Genomic DNA, 14,901 nt, shown 5'->3' on the forward strand with positions numbered 1-14,901 from the left:
ATATCCTTTTTCTGTGTTGTATTGTAAAATTTTATTGGAGTAAATTTCATGTGGGGGAGAAAAAAAAGTGTGAGAAAGTGTAACTAAGTAAAAATATATATAAAATACACGCGAGATCATGTTCTTCCGATGAGGGTACATCTTGATCAAATCTAACTGGCCAAAATCACCCTATCCTTGCCGGCCAAATCCTTCCAAATCTTGATATGTCTAAATCCATAAGAATCCAATATTTGTTTTAAAGAGGATACTTGATGTTCACCACCTATTTCCATTATTAACCTTGGTAATAATTCATCACCATCCTTCTTCTTATTATTGTTGTTCTTTGATACTAATTCAATTAATCTTTGATGTAAAAGAATACCTTGATTATCTGCTACCAGTGCCCGTTTGTCTTCCCATTGTTTCACTTCAGCTTCCAAATTTACATATTCCGTATGTGTAACATAAGGCGGATTCGATACCACAAGATCAACCCAAGGATCATCAAAAAGTTTTTCTACTTTAGCTTGATAAATATCTTGAATTTGGAATTGGACTTGATTACCATTTAATTGATTCTGATGAATTACGAGATTGTCATTAGCTAATTTGATTGCTTCTGTAGAGATATCAAGACCCAAAATATCTGTACTATTGGATGGAAGATGTGCAGCCAATGCTAAAGCAATACACCCAGATCCTGTACATATATCAAGAATACGTCGTCGTCGTCCTTGTTGTTTTTTCCAATAAGGTTGTATCAATTCTACAAGTCGATGTGTCCATTCTTCTGTTTCCCATCTTGGTATTAAGGTAGGTGGTCTTGTCAAAATATCCAAACCATAAAAAGGCTGAGTGCCTAAAAGGATCTACAAATATCATATAATGAATACCTTTTTTATACAATAAACTATTTTTTAAAAAAAAAAAAAAAAAAAGCTGACCTAGTATATATTGTAAAGGTTTATGTTGTTCTACACGTTGTTGAACAAAGGTATCTAGTCGATTCAGTTCTTCTGTGGTGAGTAAAGTAGAAGTGTTTTTAATATCGTGTCGATCCATAATAATCTTTTCCTTCATCCATATAATTTGTCGTTTGGCCAAAGAAATATCATTATCACATGCTGGTAATAATCGTCGTATGAGGGTTGTATATTTATTATTCACAGATAATCGAACCATGAAAGAAAGAAAGAAAGAAAAAGAAATAAAACAGGAAAAAAAAATAAAAACAAAAATAATAAAAAAAAAAAAAAAGGTGTTGAATGCGGCAGTTGAATTTGTTGACATGGTTCCACTCCTCCAAGAAGGTATATAAAATGATGATTGAAACAAGTCAAAAGAAATAAAACCATATTTTGAATGAATAATGGCTGACAACTTTTTTATTTGTTTGTAAATAGGCAAATGGAAAAAAAAAGGATACTCTTTCTTGGCATACAGGATTCGGATAAACTTTTGCTACTCCGCATATAATCTCAAAAAAGAGAATTGAATTATTATTTTGTTTCCCTCTTTTTTTTTTCCTGTACAATTCATTCTCATTAAAAAAAAAAAACCAAAAGCTCATTTATAGAAACTATAATTATTATAGTGACAAAAACCAGTCATGGTATGGTTCTTTTCAAACAAAGATAACAATAATGACACGACAAAATTGAATGACTATTCGGAACAAGGCGAAGATCATTATCACCAAGCTCCATTTGTCCCAAAGGAACAAGACGAAAACTTACCTATGGATTTAGGAACTATTCAAGATATTTTTAGTTTTAGCTTTATTCGTGGAAGACCAATATTAAACTTCTTCTTGGCTATTCTATGGAGTATTGGTCTTCCTATTCTATTATATCATTTACTTTTACCTCATATTCACCAAGTATTAGCAATGATAGTGGCATCCTCTCCTCCTTTGGTTATTGTGCTTATGTAAGTAAAAAAAAAAAAAAAAAAAGATTATTTTTTTAATCTCTTGTTTATTGTTATCTTTCCTTTTTTAATAGACGTATGTTCAAAGAAAAAACAATTGATGTTTTAGGGATTGTTTCTGGACTTAGTTTTTTAATCACTGGTATTATTGTAAGTAAAACTCCAAAAAAAAAAAAAAAGAATAAGAAAAAGGATATTAATGATTCTCTCTTCTTCTTTTTTTTTTTAGTCTATTGCTCAGCCGGATGAAAAAACAAGTGCAATTTGTGAATCTATTGTACCATTATTGATTGGTGTATTTTGTCTCTTCTCCTTGATTCCTCTCCGTATTGGCCATTTTGAATTACGACCTTTGATTTTCCAGGTAGCAAATCAAGTTATGCCACGAGAAGAAGAAGATGAACAATTACAACATTATGATCAACAACGACTTAGTATAAAGAAAACAAGCAAACGACAGAAACTTGATTACTTATATTCCAATATGAGTCGATTTCGAAATGATATGAGAGTGATGACAGCTTGGTGGGGTATCACTCTGGTGGCAACATTTATTATTAAGGTGATCGTTGTTATGACAAGTACAGATATATCTCATGCTGAAACTGTTGGTTATGTCGTATTTGGTCTTGCTACAGGACTTATGATTGTTTTTACCTGGGTTTATACTAAATTGGTCAAGAAACATGTTACTGAATCCACCAAGGAAGGTTTATCCAATGCCACATGGGGTGTCCAGAAAATGGGAAATACTTTTGGTCAAGTCATCAGTGGTTAAATTAGTGTAAATAGCGTTTTCATAGTTTATTTTCTATAGTGTACATATTTTTTTTTTTTTTTTTACAGTGTTTTCCAAGTTTTTTTGTCGGGTCACAAGAAGTTATGAAATAAAATATCGGGTTTTTCCAAAATGGATGTCGCATTACCACTTTTTCAGATATCGTTCTAGAGAATGTCAAAACACATTGATTGATGATTGATGGTGATTGCCTCAGCAAGTGAGTTGATTCTTTTCAACAGCCATATTTGGAAAAAAAAGGATTATATTTTTTATATGATATCATCATCATCGTATTCACAATTAAGACAGAGATATATTAATGTAACGTTCATATCTTGTGATGTGAATGTAAATTTGCATAATACTTCTCTTTTAAAATCAATTTACTTGGGTCTATTTTATTCCTTGATCAAGTGAGAAATATGAACAAGTGCTACTTTATTTTTCCTCTCTTTTCTTTATTTATTTCTTTATCTATTTTGATATCAATTTTTTAAATCAATTTACAAGCTACACGGTCTTCTTATACTTCCACCCGATACAAGTCTTTTTTTTTTTTTTTGGACCACAACCTTATCAAAATCAAGAGAGGTCTTTTTTTTATTTTTTTATATATAGTAAGGCAATTTGACATTTTTTGAAGCCCAGCATATTCTCTTTTTTTTTTTTTTGTCTTCTGTAGTTCCTTTCTTTCTTTGCTTTTTTTTTCATTTCTTAATTACCTCAATTTACAATACCATCACTCTATTATGAGCACACCTTTAGCAAAACAATACAAGGCACTTGGCGATGATGTTTGGAAGAACAAAGTTGAGAAGATTGTAAGTAATACAATGAAACCAAAAGTACGCGCACAACCCAAAAAGAGAAAAACTTACAATTAACTAACAATAATAACTAAATGATTGGTTGTTATTCAATCTCTTTTTATTTTTATTTTATTTTTTTAAAAATATATATATATATAGAATGCTGAACTATTTACTCTGACATATGGCTCAATGGTATTACAACTGGTGAAAGATTATGAAGATTACAATGAAGTCAATAAGCAACTTGAAAAAATGTAAGTATAATACAATAACTTTATGACTTTTTTTTTAATTTAATATTATATTCTTTCTTTTTTTCTGTTCCTTTTTTCTTTTTTCTTTTTTTTTTTTTATATGATCTTGACTAGGGGATACAACATTGGACAACGCTTGATCGAAGACTTTTTAGCGCGATCTGGTATATCAAGATGTTCTGATTTTCGAGAAACAGCAGAAGCAGTAGCAAAGGTCGGTTTTAAGTTGTTTTTGAATATTACGCCTAATGTTACAAACTGGTCATCAGAATTTAAAGAATTCTCCTTGGTCTTTGATGAAAACCCATTGACGGAATATGTTGAACTACCAACAGAAGCTCTGGAAGGCGGATTATGGTACTCAAATATTTACTGTGGTGTGCTACGAGGGGCATTGGAAATGGTACAAATGCAAGTGGATGCTAATTTTGTCAGTGATACTCTCCGTGGTGATGATACTACCGAACTACGTGTAAAGTTGGTACGGTACCTTGAAGAAGAAGTGCCTGTGGGTGAAGATTAGAATCAGTTCTATAGATATTTTTTATCAAGTCTATAGTATATTATTGTTATGATTATTACTATTGTCTCTGTGTATATCTTTACTATTGTAGTTTGAATCATTTCAATAAAATTCATTCTATTGATGTATTGGCTCTCTTTCTCTCTCTCTCTATCTCTCGAACTGTCTCTTGCTAGTGATCAATTGAAACACAGCAGCTATCCTTTTTTGGGTTCTCGGTTATTGTCCTTTTTTTTTTTTTTTTTTTTCCTCTTCACCCATTATGAAAGTAAGAAAATACAAAGATAACATTGATCCATGAACTACAGTTTGACAATGGGGATATACAACGAATGGACGCATCAACATTTATATATACGCAAAATGATAGACGGATCGAATGGATGGATGGATGGATGGATGGATGGATGAATGATACTCTTTACTGAAATATACGCTCCATTGTCAAACTGCATCAACACACCAATTGAAACTAGAGACTCAATTATACTTATTCTACTATATTTTATTTTATTTTATTTTATAGTTGAACATTGCCAATCCAGCTACCGGCTGCCAAAAATTGATTGAAATCGATGATGAACGTCGCCTGTAAGTTTTGACAATATACATATATACAACCTAAAAAAAAAAAAAAAAAAAAGATATTGTACAACCAACTAATATATATATCAATCTAGTCGCGGCTTTTACGACAAACGTATGTCTCAAGAAGTTGCTGGGGATGCTCTCGGTGATGAATTCAAGGGCTACGTGTTTCGCATTTCTGGTGGTAACGACAAGCAAGGTTTTCCCATGAAGCAAGGTGTTTTGTTACCTCACCGTGTTCGCTTGTTGTTGTCTAAGGGTCACTCTTGTTATCGTCCTCGCCGTACTGGTGAACGTAAGAGAAAGTCTGTCCGTGGTTGTATTGTTTCTTCTGACTTGGCTGTTCTTTCCCTTGTGGTTGTCAAGCAAGGTGAACAAGATATTCCTGGTTTGACTGATACTGCTGTACCCAAGCGTCTTGGTCCCAAGCGTGCCTCCAAGATCCGCAAGTTCTTTAACTTGTCTTATGCTGATGATGTCCGTAAATATGTGATCCGTCGTGAAATTCAACCCAAAAACCCTGAAAAGAAACCTTTCACCAAGGCTCCCAAGATTCAACGTTTGGTCACTCCTGCTACTTTGCAACGCAAGCGTCATCGTCGTGCCATCAAGCGTAGACGATGTGAAGCTTCCAAGGAAGCCGAAGCCGAATACAAGCAATTACTCGCTAAACGTGTCAAGGAAACCAAGGAAAAGAAATTGGAACGTCGTCGTACCTCCTCCATGCAAAAATCTGCTTCTGCATAAATTCATTATATGTTTTTTTTTTTGCTGTAGTTTACCCAATCATTCATAGAAATAGTATTGGTAGTATTAGTTGTAGTAGTAGTAGTAGTAGTAGTAGTAATAGTAGTAGTCGTAGTAGCTGTAGTTTAGTTATCCATTCCACACTTTTTCTTCAATATCATATCCATCCTTTTTTAATAAAAGTCAAAAAGTCTGAACATATATTTTTTTTATTATCTATTACCTGATAAGGAAGCCGCCGAGCCCTTTTGCAGCAGCTTGCTTGCATTAGACTTATTTCCCACTCTTTTTTTTTTCTTTTTCTTTTTTTTTTTCCTCTTTTTTTTTTTTCTTTTCTTTTCCTTTTTTTTTTTTTTTTTTTTTTTTTTTTTTTTCTTTTTTTTTTTTTTTTTTTTTTACCTTCTATCATACCATATATATATATATATATAATGACAACAAGCACATCACCTATTACTCAAGCGACAGAAAAATCTTTAACGAGGGGTCTAACCAACAACAGCAACAACTCTAATGAAAGTAAAGTAAACCCAAAACAACTTCAACTGGAACTACGTGGTGAAAGGATTGACATTGATCGTGAAACTTTGGTAAGAAAGGATATACATATATATATGCCAACTCAGTTTATTCTTTTACCTGCTATTTTATGCATTCCATCTTTTAGATTCTCTTTCCTGAAAGTTTGACCCTCAATATTATCTCGGATGGACTTAGCCTCCACCAACTCTTGTATGAACCTACATCAGTACCTGAAAAAATACATTCATTCGACTTTGACCCAAGATGCTTCCGGTATATCGCCTCCTTCTTTGAACAAACACGCCAGCTTTCTTTGAAACAACAACCAGAATACACCATGCCACCATTGTCCGTATCTGATACAAACTTCCTTGCAGAGGCAGCTCATCGACAAATCATTATCCTTTTACGTGAAGAATTAGATTATTTTGTTTTACCCCAGTCATCGATCATCGACAAGAACGAGGAAACATTACAATCCAGTCAAAAGAATCAGGTTAAAGGTGGAATGGAAAAGAATATGCAGCAAATGAAAACTCAAGCAGGTCGACATTTGGTGGAAGAAAACAAGGTTTTTGAATCTCTAGTTAGAAACATTGAAAAGGAAAACAATTTGGCCGAACAACACTTGATCTCTGTATTATATGAAGCTGGATTCGACTACCAAGACCAATGGGCCTATCGTGATTTGGAGCCAAAACGCACTTGTGTCATGAGTGTCTCATTATCACACCTTAATGTCACTGGATCAAATCGACGTGCGGATATTTTGAAAAGATTGATGATGTTTTGGAAAAAACCTGCTGTAAGTACTACATCATATAATATTAATTATTAATTATTATTATTATTATGCATATATTTGTTTGTGTAGAGAAAGTGTTGGTGGGATTATGATCACATCTCTTTGAACGACAATACAATCAGACTTTGGAAACGACGAACATTTTGGCTCGAATTGGCAATGGCGTGAAATATCTTATCGTTTATTCCTATTTTATTATTATACCTAATATATATATTACTCTAGTCATAAATACCTTTTTTTTTTTTTTAGTATTATTATTCATTGTTACAAATAAATCTTTTGCTATTATTAGAATCGTATCATCCAGTCTTTTCATCATTCTCACGTTACCATCCGAGATGATGATCCAAAATCATCCATTTCCATCAATCACAACCTAACAAAACAACTGCTCAACCATAAGTGAATAAACTGTAGAATATGAAGTCCTTGCGCCATCATCGCAGATAATCATTCAACTATCATCCACACTATTATTACACTTTCTTGTTCCAAGTAGTTCATTCGCTTCTGAGTTCACAACTTGTTTCAAAAAAAAAAAAAAAAAAAAAAAAAAAAGCCACGAAAACACGTCTGTAGAATTGAATGTATCAACACTCGTCAAAATGAAGTTTCTTTATTCCAGTTATATATACATAAAAAAAATTACTATCTATATAAACCAAAACTACTACTAAACTACATTTATTGAGCAGTCAAGATATCAGAGTCACCGGCATCAGTGATGGAGAGGACGCTGGTACGGAAAAGCTTACCACAAGCAGTACCAAGATCGATGTTGTCTATTTAAAAAAAAAAAAAAAAAAAAGAATGAGTATACCATTTTAATATAATATCCTATTCTCTACATAAAAAAAAAAAAATACTTACTGCCGTTGTAGTGATGGACACCAGTCTTGGACAACATAGCATAGTATTCAATTTCAGACTTGCGAAGAGGAGGGCAGTTACCAGCAATGATGACCAACTTGGCTATAATAATAAAAAAAAAATCAAACAAAACAATAGGTTAATAAAAAACATGGTTTTGGGGGACAATCTCTGCCTGAGAGAATCTTTTTTTTTTTTTTTGATTGGCTCCTGTCCCCCCTCATATTTGAATCAAACATGAGGATGATCTGGTAATATATTTTTTATGTGGATAAGGGAAACTTACATTTGCCAAGACGGAGAGACTTCAAGGTAGTCTTGTAACCAAGGGTGTATTTACCAGACTTGGTAACAAGTTGGAGACGAGAGTTGATAGATTCAGCGTTCTTCTTGGACTTCTTAGCGATGGGAGCCATTGGTCAAAATTGAATATGGAAGTAAAGGGAAAGAAGAAAAAGTGGTAAAAAACAAAAAAATAAAAACTTTTATTCTGAGTAGGAGAGAGAAAAAAAAAATTTTCGATAATAAAAGATCATTGGCTGAATTCACCAAGCCACTTTGGAAAGCAAAGCATTCAACATACCAATCCAACTCCGGTGACCTTACCATTTTGTGAATTCAGTCATGCGACTTTATAAGATTTTATAGTACGAAATGATTATTGAGGGATATCAATCAATACAATTGGATCATTTTTTTTATTGTTTACAAAGAGTGAAGAAGGGGGGGGGGGACTTCATGAAGGTAAAAAGGAGGTTGAGAAGGAAAAAAAAAAATTGAAATGTAGAATATAAGTATCAATAATTGAAGGAGAGGGAAAAAGGATATGATTGAATAATTCAAATGGTAAGGAAGAATAGGTTATGTATATATATATATATCATATCATTCCCATGAGCATTCCACAATTTCACGGACACGTCTAACATATTCCTTTCTGTTTTCACGATATAAGTTGGCAGCTTCGGCGTTGGCAGGAGAATTTGGATTGGGATCATGCAATAAAGATTGGATACTGGTAAGAATAGCTGCTACATCGTATGTTGGACTCCATCGATTTTGTAAAATATCAAGACAAAGTTCTCCATTGGCATAAACATTTGGATGGAACATCTTGGATACAAATTTCACAGAAGGAGGTTTGTTAGGCTACATATATATATATATATATATATATAAAACAGAAAGATGTATAAGTATGTGTGTGAGAAAAAAAAAAAAGAAATAAATCGATCATCATTATATTCCAGTATATACCCTATTTTTTTTTTTTTTTTTTTTTTGTATCTATATTTTATATTCTTACATAAGTTTCATCAAACTGCAGAACGAGCTTAAATGTTCCATCTTCAAAAGGGGTGTCAGCTACAATATATGAATAGTATATGATAAGAAAAATGAGTGAATAATCTTATACACAAAAAAAAAGATATCATCATGATATATTACCTGGTCCAAAGATTACTGCATTCCACATCATGATATTATCAGAACAAGGAGCACCTATATATTTAAAAATAAAAGAAATGTTTTTTTGGTATTAGTTGACTTTATTCTATTCCACCTCATTATAATCCTGCCTTCATGATATATACTAACTTACCAGATACACCTCCTATAAAATCAATGTAACAAAAGTATCATAATAGTAAAATAAAAAAAGAAAAAAGAGATGGTGAGTAAGGTAATAAATAATGAAAGATGACCACATTATATATAATATTACTACGCCATGAACAAACTTTTTATTTTATTTTATTTTTTCCTTACCGGGAGGATCACTTTGAAGTCGTTTAAAGTCTCTCATAAGACGTCGTCTGGTTGGTGTTGACATGATATGTTATATATATATATGATTATGTAAGTATACTGTAAAAGATAAGTGTAGATGTCTTTCTTTATTTAAGTAGAAAAAGAAAGAATAAAAATCGGTAGAATATGAGAAAAGAAGAAAGCTTACAAAGAAAAGTGGGATTTCAATTTTTGAGGGGGTTACCATTCAGTCACACCGGATTTTGTCAACCAATCGGAAACATGCCTCTATGATCTTTTTTTTTTTTTTTTTTTTGATCCCATCATCTCAACTGACATGGACGCAAATATTACATGATGATGGATGATACACTAAATGATAGATGTATTATCTAACTAGTTGATATAATATGATTTATTTTTGTCTCTTCAAACTGAAATCATATTTTTTATGGTATTATCAATCAACAAAAGTTTTTCTTTTTTTAAAAGAAAAAAAAAGAAAAAAGATCAATTAATTTTGGTAAGTCCTTTGAATGATCATCATCTAATGGTTTACTGATTTTTATCAATCATCCGGAATATTATCTAATGATAAAGTACTTATCATCAAGTTATTTCATTATTCGACCATCATCATCTTCATTCTCATCGAGCGTGATCATATACTCCAAACTACAATATTACTATATTTGGACAAGATTTTTTTATTTCACAATGTGTAAGGATAAAGAAAAAAAAAAAAAAAAAAGAAAAAGAAAAACCGCAAGTTGATTTTCGCTGAATTTGACACTGTAATAACTTTTCACTTTTCTCGCCATTGTTTTATATGCGTTTCCTTCGTTCAGTATTCCTTGTTGTGTTAGCGAATGTCTTCCAAAATGCAGACGAAAAGTCGATGCTAATATCGGTCGCCTTGACTTTATCACCATGATTTTCGAATCCAACGCTTCTAACAACTTTTTCCTCTTGAGAATGAATGCCATTATCAAGCTTGCCATATTTCGTTTCCAGTTCCTTTCGGTAGTCATTCAGTTTTTTTTTAATTCATCCTCCATGAGATCGAGTACCTTTGCCTTGAACTCTTCTTTTCTCAATTGCCGTTCGATGTATGCTGCCAGAGAGAGATTTCTTTTGAATGTGTCATATCAGCGTATTCCATAATCATATCCATAAAATAAAAACAATAAAGAATGCATTCACAAATAGAAAAATAAAAATACATCGTAAGAAGGAATCAATTACATTGACGTGTAACAAAGTAGTTGGAATAAAAATAAAAGTTTTATTAAATAAAAGTATGACTACTATAGATCACTAATTGATATACTATAACTAAAGTTGTTAGAAAGAAAGGAAAGAAATAAAAAAAAAGAATAAAAAATTACAGCATATCTAAAAAAAAAAAAAAAAAAAGTACGGACTTTGAAATTTAGTATGCTCATGATCTTTTGATACTATCACGAAAGATATACAGTATTTTACTTTTTATTTTATTTTACTCAATACTTTATACGTGTACTTGCGTAATCAAGTACTGGTGCTCACTATTTAACTTATTCTCTTTCAATCATCCGAATTACTTTTTCAATTTTGGCCTTAACAACTAAAAAATCACTTAACAACCCTAATAATCAATCATCAACCAAGTAACAAATAAAATCTTTAAAGGAGAACAAAAAAATATCTTTAACACACTTGATTGGTACATTTTCATAGACCGAATGATGGTAAAAAATGGCAAAATAGAGCCCTACGGGGGGGTCGAACCCCCAACCTTGAGATTAAGAGTCTCACGCTCTGCCGATTGAGCTAGCAAGGCTGATACATTTTTTTAGACTAAAAACATCATTATCAATCTAATAGCAAAATCGCGCAAAATGATTGGATAAAATTAGCCGTGTCGGTATTATTGTGGCCAATAGAAATAAGGCAAATTTATCGGTAGGATATTTTACAAGGTGAAAAAGGTGGGATGCATATTGATACTGTAATTGATGAGGGCAACATTTGAATAATGATTATTTATGATCGATGATGATTGAAAATTAATATTTAATACATGAGAAGTGACAACAGTAAGACAAAAAAAAAAAAAAGAACGCAACAATTGTGAGATATAAAATAAAAAAAGTAAGATAAGTTTTATTTGTCTAATATGAATCACAAAAGAAGAATCTAACAAAGGAGAAATAATAATAATAAAAAAAAAAAAAGAGTATATACAATCACTTGATCAACATAAAAGATGACTAGTACGAATAAAACTGAAGAGAATAAAAAGAAGTAAAAAAAAAAAGATATTTGGTTTTAAATGAAGATGATGTTACATTGTTGGGATTGTTGAAGGTCAGTTTCTTAAAGGTATTGTTGTCTATTGAGTCTTATTTCCCCTGAATCGCATACGAGGATCAAGCTACCAAAAAAAAAAAAAAAATGATAAGAATCATATATAAATTCAGTATAATAGAATAATATTATAGTGCATACCATTCCTCTTCGACAATCAGCATAACTTTTCTTGATACTTTTACATTCCGTTGGAACGTCGTCTTCATGTTCCTTCTTAAAACATTCTGATACCGAGTTTCTTTTTACCAAGACGCAATTGGACTTTAGCATACAATCGATAAGTTCTTGTCGAAGTTCTTGGCAGGAAGAAGGCATTGTCTTTTTTTTTTTTTTTTTTTTTGTAAAGAAAAAGTGAAAGAAAGGAGTTGTAAACAAAAGAAAACAAAAAAAAAAAAGGATATATTTTCTAATTGAAGCGCCGTCTATGAAGTAACATCTAAGGGAAAAAACCAACAACATTTATTTGCTTGTAATAAAAAGAATAAATCTACATATACAGTAACTAAAAAAAAAAAAACAACAACAAGTATATATAACAACTACATTCTGAAAACACCAAAGTTTGTTTTTTCAATAGGAGCGTTCATGCTAGCGCTCAACGCCAGACCAAGTACATTACGAGTATCACTAGGATTGATGACACCATCATCCCACAAACGCGCACTAGAGAAATAAGGATGACCTTCACGTTCATATTTTTCTCGGATTGGAGCCATAAATTCTTCTTCTTCTTCCTTGGACCAAGATAATCCCTTCTTTGCCTTGCTTTCCCTGGTAATTTGAGCCAAAACATTTGCACTTTGTTCACCACCCATTACCGAGATACGAGCATTCTAAAATATCATCCCAAAAAAAAAAAAAGAAAAAGAATTGAATAAAAAAGAGTATGATCTTTTTTTTTATATATATTATACTTACAGGATACATCCAAAGGAATCTAGGGGAGTAAGCACGGCCACACATACCATAATTACCAGCACCAAAACTACCTCCAGTAATGATTGTGAACTTTGGCACTTGAGCACAAGATACAGCATTGACAAGTTTGGCACCATTCTTTGCAATACCACCAGCTTCAGCAGATGAACCCACCATAAAACCAGTGATATTTTGTAAAAAGACCAAAGGAATACCTCGTTGAGAGCATAATTCAATAAAGTGAGCACCCTTCAAAGCTGATTCAGAGAAAAGAATACCATTGTTCGCCACAATACCAACAGGATGACCATGAATATGAGCAAACCCAGTGACTAAAGTTGTACCATAATGTTCCTTGAATTCAGAGAAGCGACTTCCATCTACAATTCTTGCAATGATATTCTTGCTATCGAAAGATTTTCGTAAGTTATCACCAACAATACCTCCAATTTCTGTAGCTGAGTATAAAGGTTCTTCAGGGGTACGCATTGCCAACTATAATAATAAAAGTAAAAAGTAATATAAAATATAAGATATAGATATGTACCTGACATAATCATTTTCATTTTCATTTTTTTTTTTTTTTTTACTGTTGATAATGTATATTATTTACCTGAGGAGCCTTAGTTCTGTTCAAATTAGCAACCACACGACGAGCGAGTACAAGAGCATGTTCATCATCTACAGCATAATGATCGGTTACACCAGAAGTACGACCTATTAAAATAGTATAAAATAATCTATTCATTAGCTAATTCCATTCCATTCCTTTTTTTTTTTTTTATTTATTTCACATACAATGCAAATCAGCACCACCGAGATCTTCAGCACTAATATCTTCACCAATAGCAGCCTTGACTAAAGGAGGACCAGCCAAAAAGATAGTTCCTTGTTTCTTAACGATAATACTTTCATCAGACATAGCAGGAACATAAGCACCACCAGCAGTACAAGAGCCCATCACTGCAGCAATTTGTGGTATACCTTTGGCAGACATATTGGCCTATAATGAGATCAATAGATTAGATAAAAATAAGCTCTTTTTTTTCCAGTAACAATTCTTTTTGATTTTTACATATCAATATGATTTTTTTTTTGTTACCTGATTGTAAAAGATACGACCAAAATGTTCACGATCAGGGAAAACATCAGCTTGACGAGGAAGATTTGCACCACCAGAATCAACTATCAAGAGAGAAAGAAAGATCATTAATATCATCCACCACTAAATAGTAGTATTTTTTTTTTTTTACCTAAATAAATACAAGGTAAATTGTTGTCCTTTGCAATTTCTTGAGCGCGTAGATGTTTTTTCACTAATCAAAAATCACTAATTAGTTTTTGAATTGTTATATAAAATTCAATTATTTACCAGTAATAGGATAGTAAGAGCCACCTTTCACAGTAGGATCATTGGCGACAACCATGCATTCCACACTATATATATATAAGAAATAAGAAAGATAAGAAATGATCCATATATACTTAAAATAGTAACCTACCCACTAACTCGACCAATACCAGTGATGACACCTCCAGCAGGTACTTCATCATCATATAGTTCGTAACCTGCCATTTGTGACAATTCAAGGAAAGGAGAACTAGCACCAAATAAGAAAATAAAAAGTTAAACGATGATAAGGGTATCATTACTATATATGCGTAAAATATCAAAATCATACGACTTACTTGGGATCCAACAAGCGATTGATTCTAAAGACACACACATACAAAAGAAAAGTTAACTTTTATTCTTTTTTTTTTTTTTTTTTTTTTGTTTTACTCTATCTTTTAATTTTACCTGTCTCTTGGAAGCATTTTATTTCTTGATAAATGACGTTTGCGTGCAGCTTCACCACCACCTAAAAAAAAAGGAAGATAATTAAGAATAAGAATAGGATAAACTTCTTTTTGATATCTAATTACTTACCCAATTTGATTTTTTCAGTTTTAAGTTCCAAGTCTTCTACCAAAGCTTTCATTCTTTCAGCATTTTCCTATTTACAAAAAAATAAAATAGAGATGAGATGATTATAAAGACAATATATTATTATTATTAT

At 31.9% G+C, this 14,901-nt stretch overlaps 9 protein-coding genes and 1 non-coding gene across 10 annotated transcripts; 4 read left to right on the top strand and 6 right to left on the bottom strand.

The window, feature by feature from the left end:
• Nucleotides 1-6: 6 nt before the first annotated feature.
• BX664DRAFT_341189 (S-adenosyl-L-methionine-dependent methyltransferase) lies at nt 7-1,241 on the bottom strand. Its single transcript, XM_051546953.1, has 2 exons — nt 930-1,241; nt 7-844 (listed from the first exon to the last, which is right to left on the bottom strand). The coding sequence occupies exons 1-2, from the start codon at nt 1,165-1,167 to the stop codon at nt 153-155; spliced, it is 930 nt and encodes a 309-aa protein (XP_051397294.1). The 5' UTR covers nt 1,168-1,241; the 3' UTR covers nt 7-152.
• Nucleotides 1,242-1,594: 353 nt separating this feature from the next.
• BX664DRAFT_268419 (uncharacterized protein) lies at nt 1,595-3,765 on the top strand (the record flags this gene model as incomplete). Its single annotated transcript, XM_051540997.1, has 5 exons — nt 1,595-1,914; nt 1,989-2,064; nt 2,144-2,672; nt 3,461-3,516; nt 3,664-3,765. The coding sequence occupies 5 exons, from the start codon at nt 1,595-1,597 to the stop codon at nt 3,763-3,765; spliced, it is 1,083 nt and encodes a 360-aa protein (XP_051397295.1).
• A 28-nt stretch (nt 3,766-3,793) lies between these two features.
• On the top strand, nt 3,794-4,506 carry BX664DRAFT_200223 (TRAPP complex component Bet3). Its single transcript, XM_051540114.1, has one exon. The coding sequence runs from the start codon at nt 3,862-3,864 to the stop codon at nt 4,282-4,284; it is 423 nt and encodes a 140-aa protein (XP_051397296.1). The 5' UTR covers nt 3,794-3,861; the 3' UTR covers nt 4,285-4,506.
• Nucleotides 4,507-4,518: 12 nt separating this feature from the next.
• BX664DRAFT_200215 (40S ribosomal protein S6-B) lies at nt 4,519-5,822 on the top strand. Its single transcript, XM_051540113.1, has 3 exons — nt 4,519-4,552; nt 4,811-4,875; nt 4,965-5,822. Exons 1-3 carry the CDS (start codon nt 4,547-4,549, stop codon nt 5,617-5,619), a joined length of 726 nt encoding a protein of 241 aa, XP_051397297.1. The 5' UTR covers nt 4,519-4,546; the 3' UTR covers nt 5,620-5,822.
• Nucleotides 5,823-6,007: 185 nt separating this feature from the next.
• On the top strand, nt 6,008-7,173 carry BX664DRAFT_341200 (uncharacterized protein). Its single transcript, XM_051546954.1, has 3 exons — nt 6,008-6,209; nt 6,287-6,946; nt 7,016-7,173. Exons 1-3 carry the CDS (start codon nt 6,051-6,053, stop codon nt 7,112-7,114), a joined length of 918 nt encoding a protein of 305 aa, XP_051397298.1. The 5' UTR covers nt 6,008-6,050; the 3' UTR covers nt 7,115-7,173.
• A 357-nt stretch (nt 7,174-7,530) lies between these two features.
• Nucleotides 7,531-8,324, bottom strand: BX664DRAFT_361869 (60S ribosomal protein). The gene is made up of 3 exons (XM_051548269.1): nt 8,106-8,324; nt 7,820-7,921; nt 7,531-7,731 (listed from the first exon to the last, which is right to left on the bottom strand). Exons 1-3 carry the CDS (start codon nt 8,233-8,235, stop codon nt 7,634-7,636), a joined length of 330 nt encoding a protein of 109 aa, XP_051397299.1. The 5' UTR covers nt 8,236-8,324; the 3' UTR covers nt 7,531-7,633.
• Nucleotides 8,325-8,467: 143 nt separating this feature from the next.
• On the bottom strand, nt 8,468-9,757 carry BX664DRAFT_380710 (ubiquitin-conjugating enzyme E2 2). Its single transcript, XM_051548916.1, has 5 exons — nt 9,590-9,757; nt 9,423-9,434; nt 9,269-9,322; nt 9,126-9,184; nt 8,468-8,968 (listed from the first exon to the last, which is right to left on the bottom strand). Exons 1-5 carry the CDS (start codon nt 9,651-9,653, stop codon nt 8,705-8,707), a joined length of 453 nt encoding a protein of 150 aa, XP_051397300.1. The 5' UTR covers nt 9,654-9,757; the 3' UTR covers nt 8,468-8,704.
• A 1,563-nt stretch (nt 9,758-11,320) lies between these two features.
• BX664DRAFT_t114 lies at nt 11,321-11,393 on the bottom strand. Its single transcript has one exon. It is a non-coding gene; the product is annotated as a tRNA-Lys (tRNA).
• Nucleotides 11,394-11,776: 383 nt separating this feature from the next.
• BX664DRAFT_341203 (cytochrome c oxidase assembly factor 5) lies at nt 11,777-12,263 on the bottom strand. The gene is made up of 2 exons (XM_051546955.1): nt 12,063-12,263; nt 11,777-11,988 (listed from the first exon to the last, which is right to left on the bottom strand). The coding sequence occupies exons 1-2, from the start codon at nt 12,236-12,238 to the stop codon at nt 11,946-11,948; spliced, it is 219 nt and encodes a 72-aa protein (XP_051397301.1). The 5' UTR covers nt 12,239-12,263; the 3' UTR covers nt 11,777-11,945.
• Nucleotides 12,264-12,462: 199 nt separating this feature from the next.
• On the bottom strand, nt 12,463-14,823 carry BX664DRAFT_268602 (methylcrotonoyl-CoA carboxylase beta chain; the record flags this gene model as incomplete). Its single annotated transcript, XM_051541004.1, has 11 exons — nt 12,463-12,756; nt 12,842-13,336; nt 13,455-13,558; nt 13,640-13,844; nt 13,944-14,026; nt 14,095-14,157; nt 14,214-14,278; nt 14,344-14,442; nt 14,531-14,554; nt 14,643-14,703; nt 14,772-14,823. 11 exons carry the CDS (start codon nt 14,821-14,823, stop codon nt 12,463-12,465), a joined length of 1,545 nt encoding a protein of 514 aa, XP_051397302.1.
• Nucleotides 14,824-14,901: the final 78 nt, after the last annotated feature.

The sequence above is a fragment of the Halteromyces radiatus genome, assembly GCF_025201355.1.
Source record: "Halteromyces radiatus strain CBS 162.75 chromosome Unknown BX664scaffold_8, whole genome shotgun sequence".
Classification (NCBI taxonomy): domain Eukaryota; kingdom Fungi; phylum Mucoromycota; class Mucoromycetes; order Mucorales; family Cunninghamellaceae; genus Halteromyces; species Halteromyces radiatus.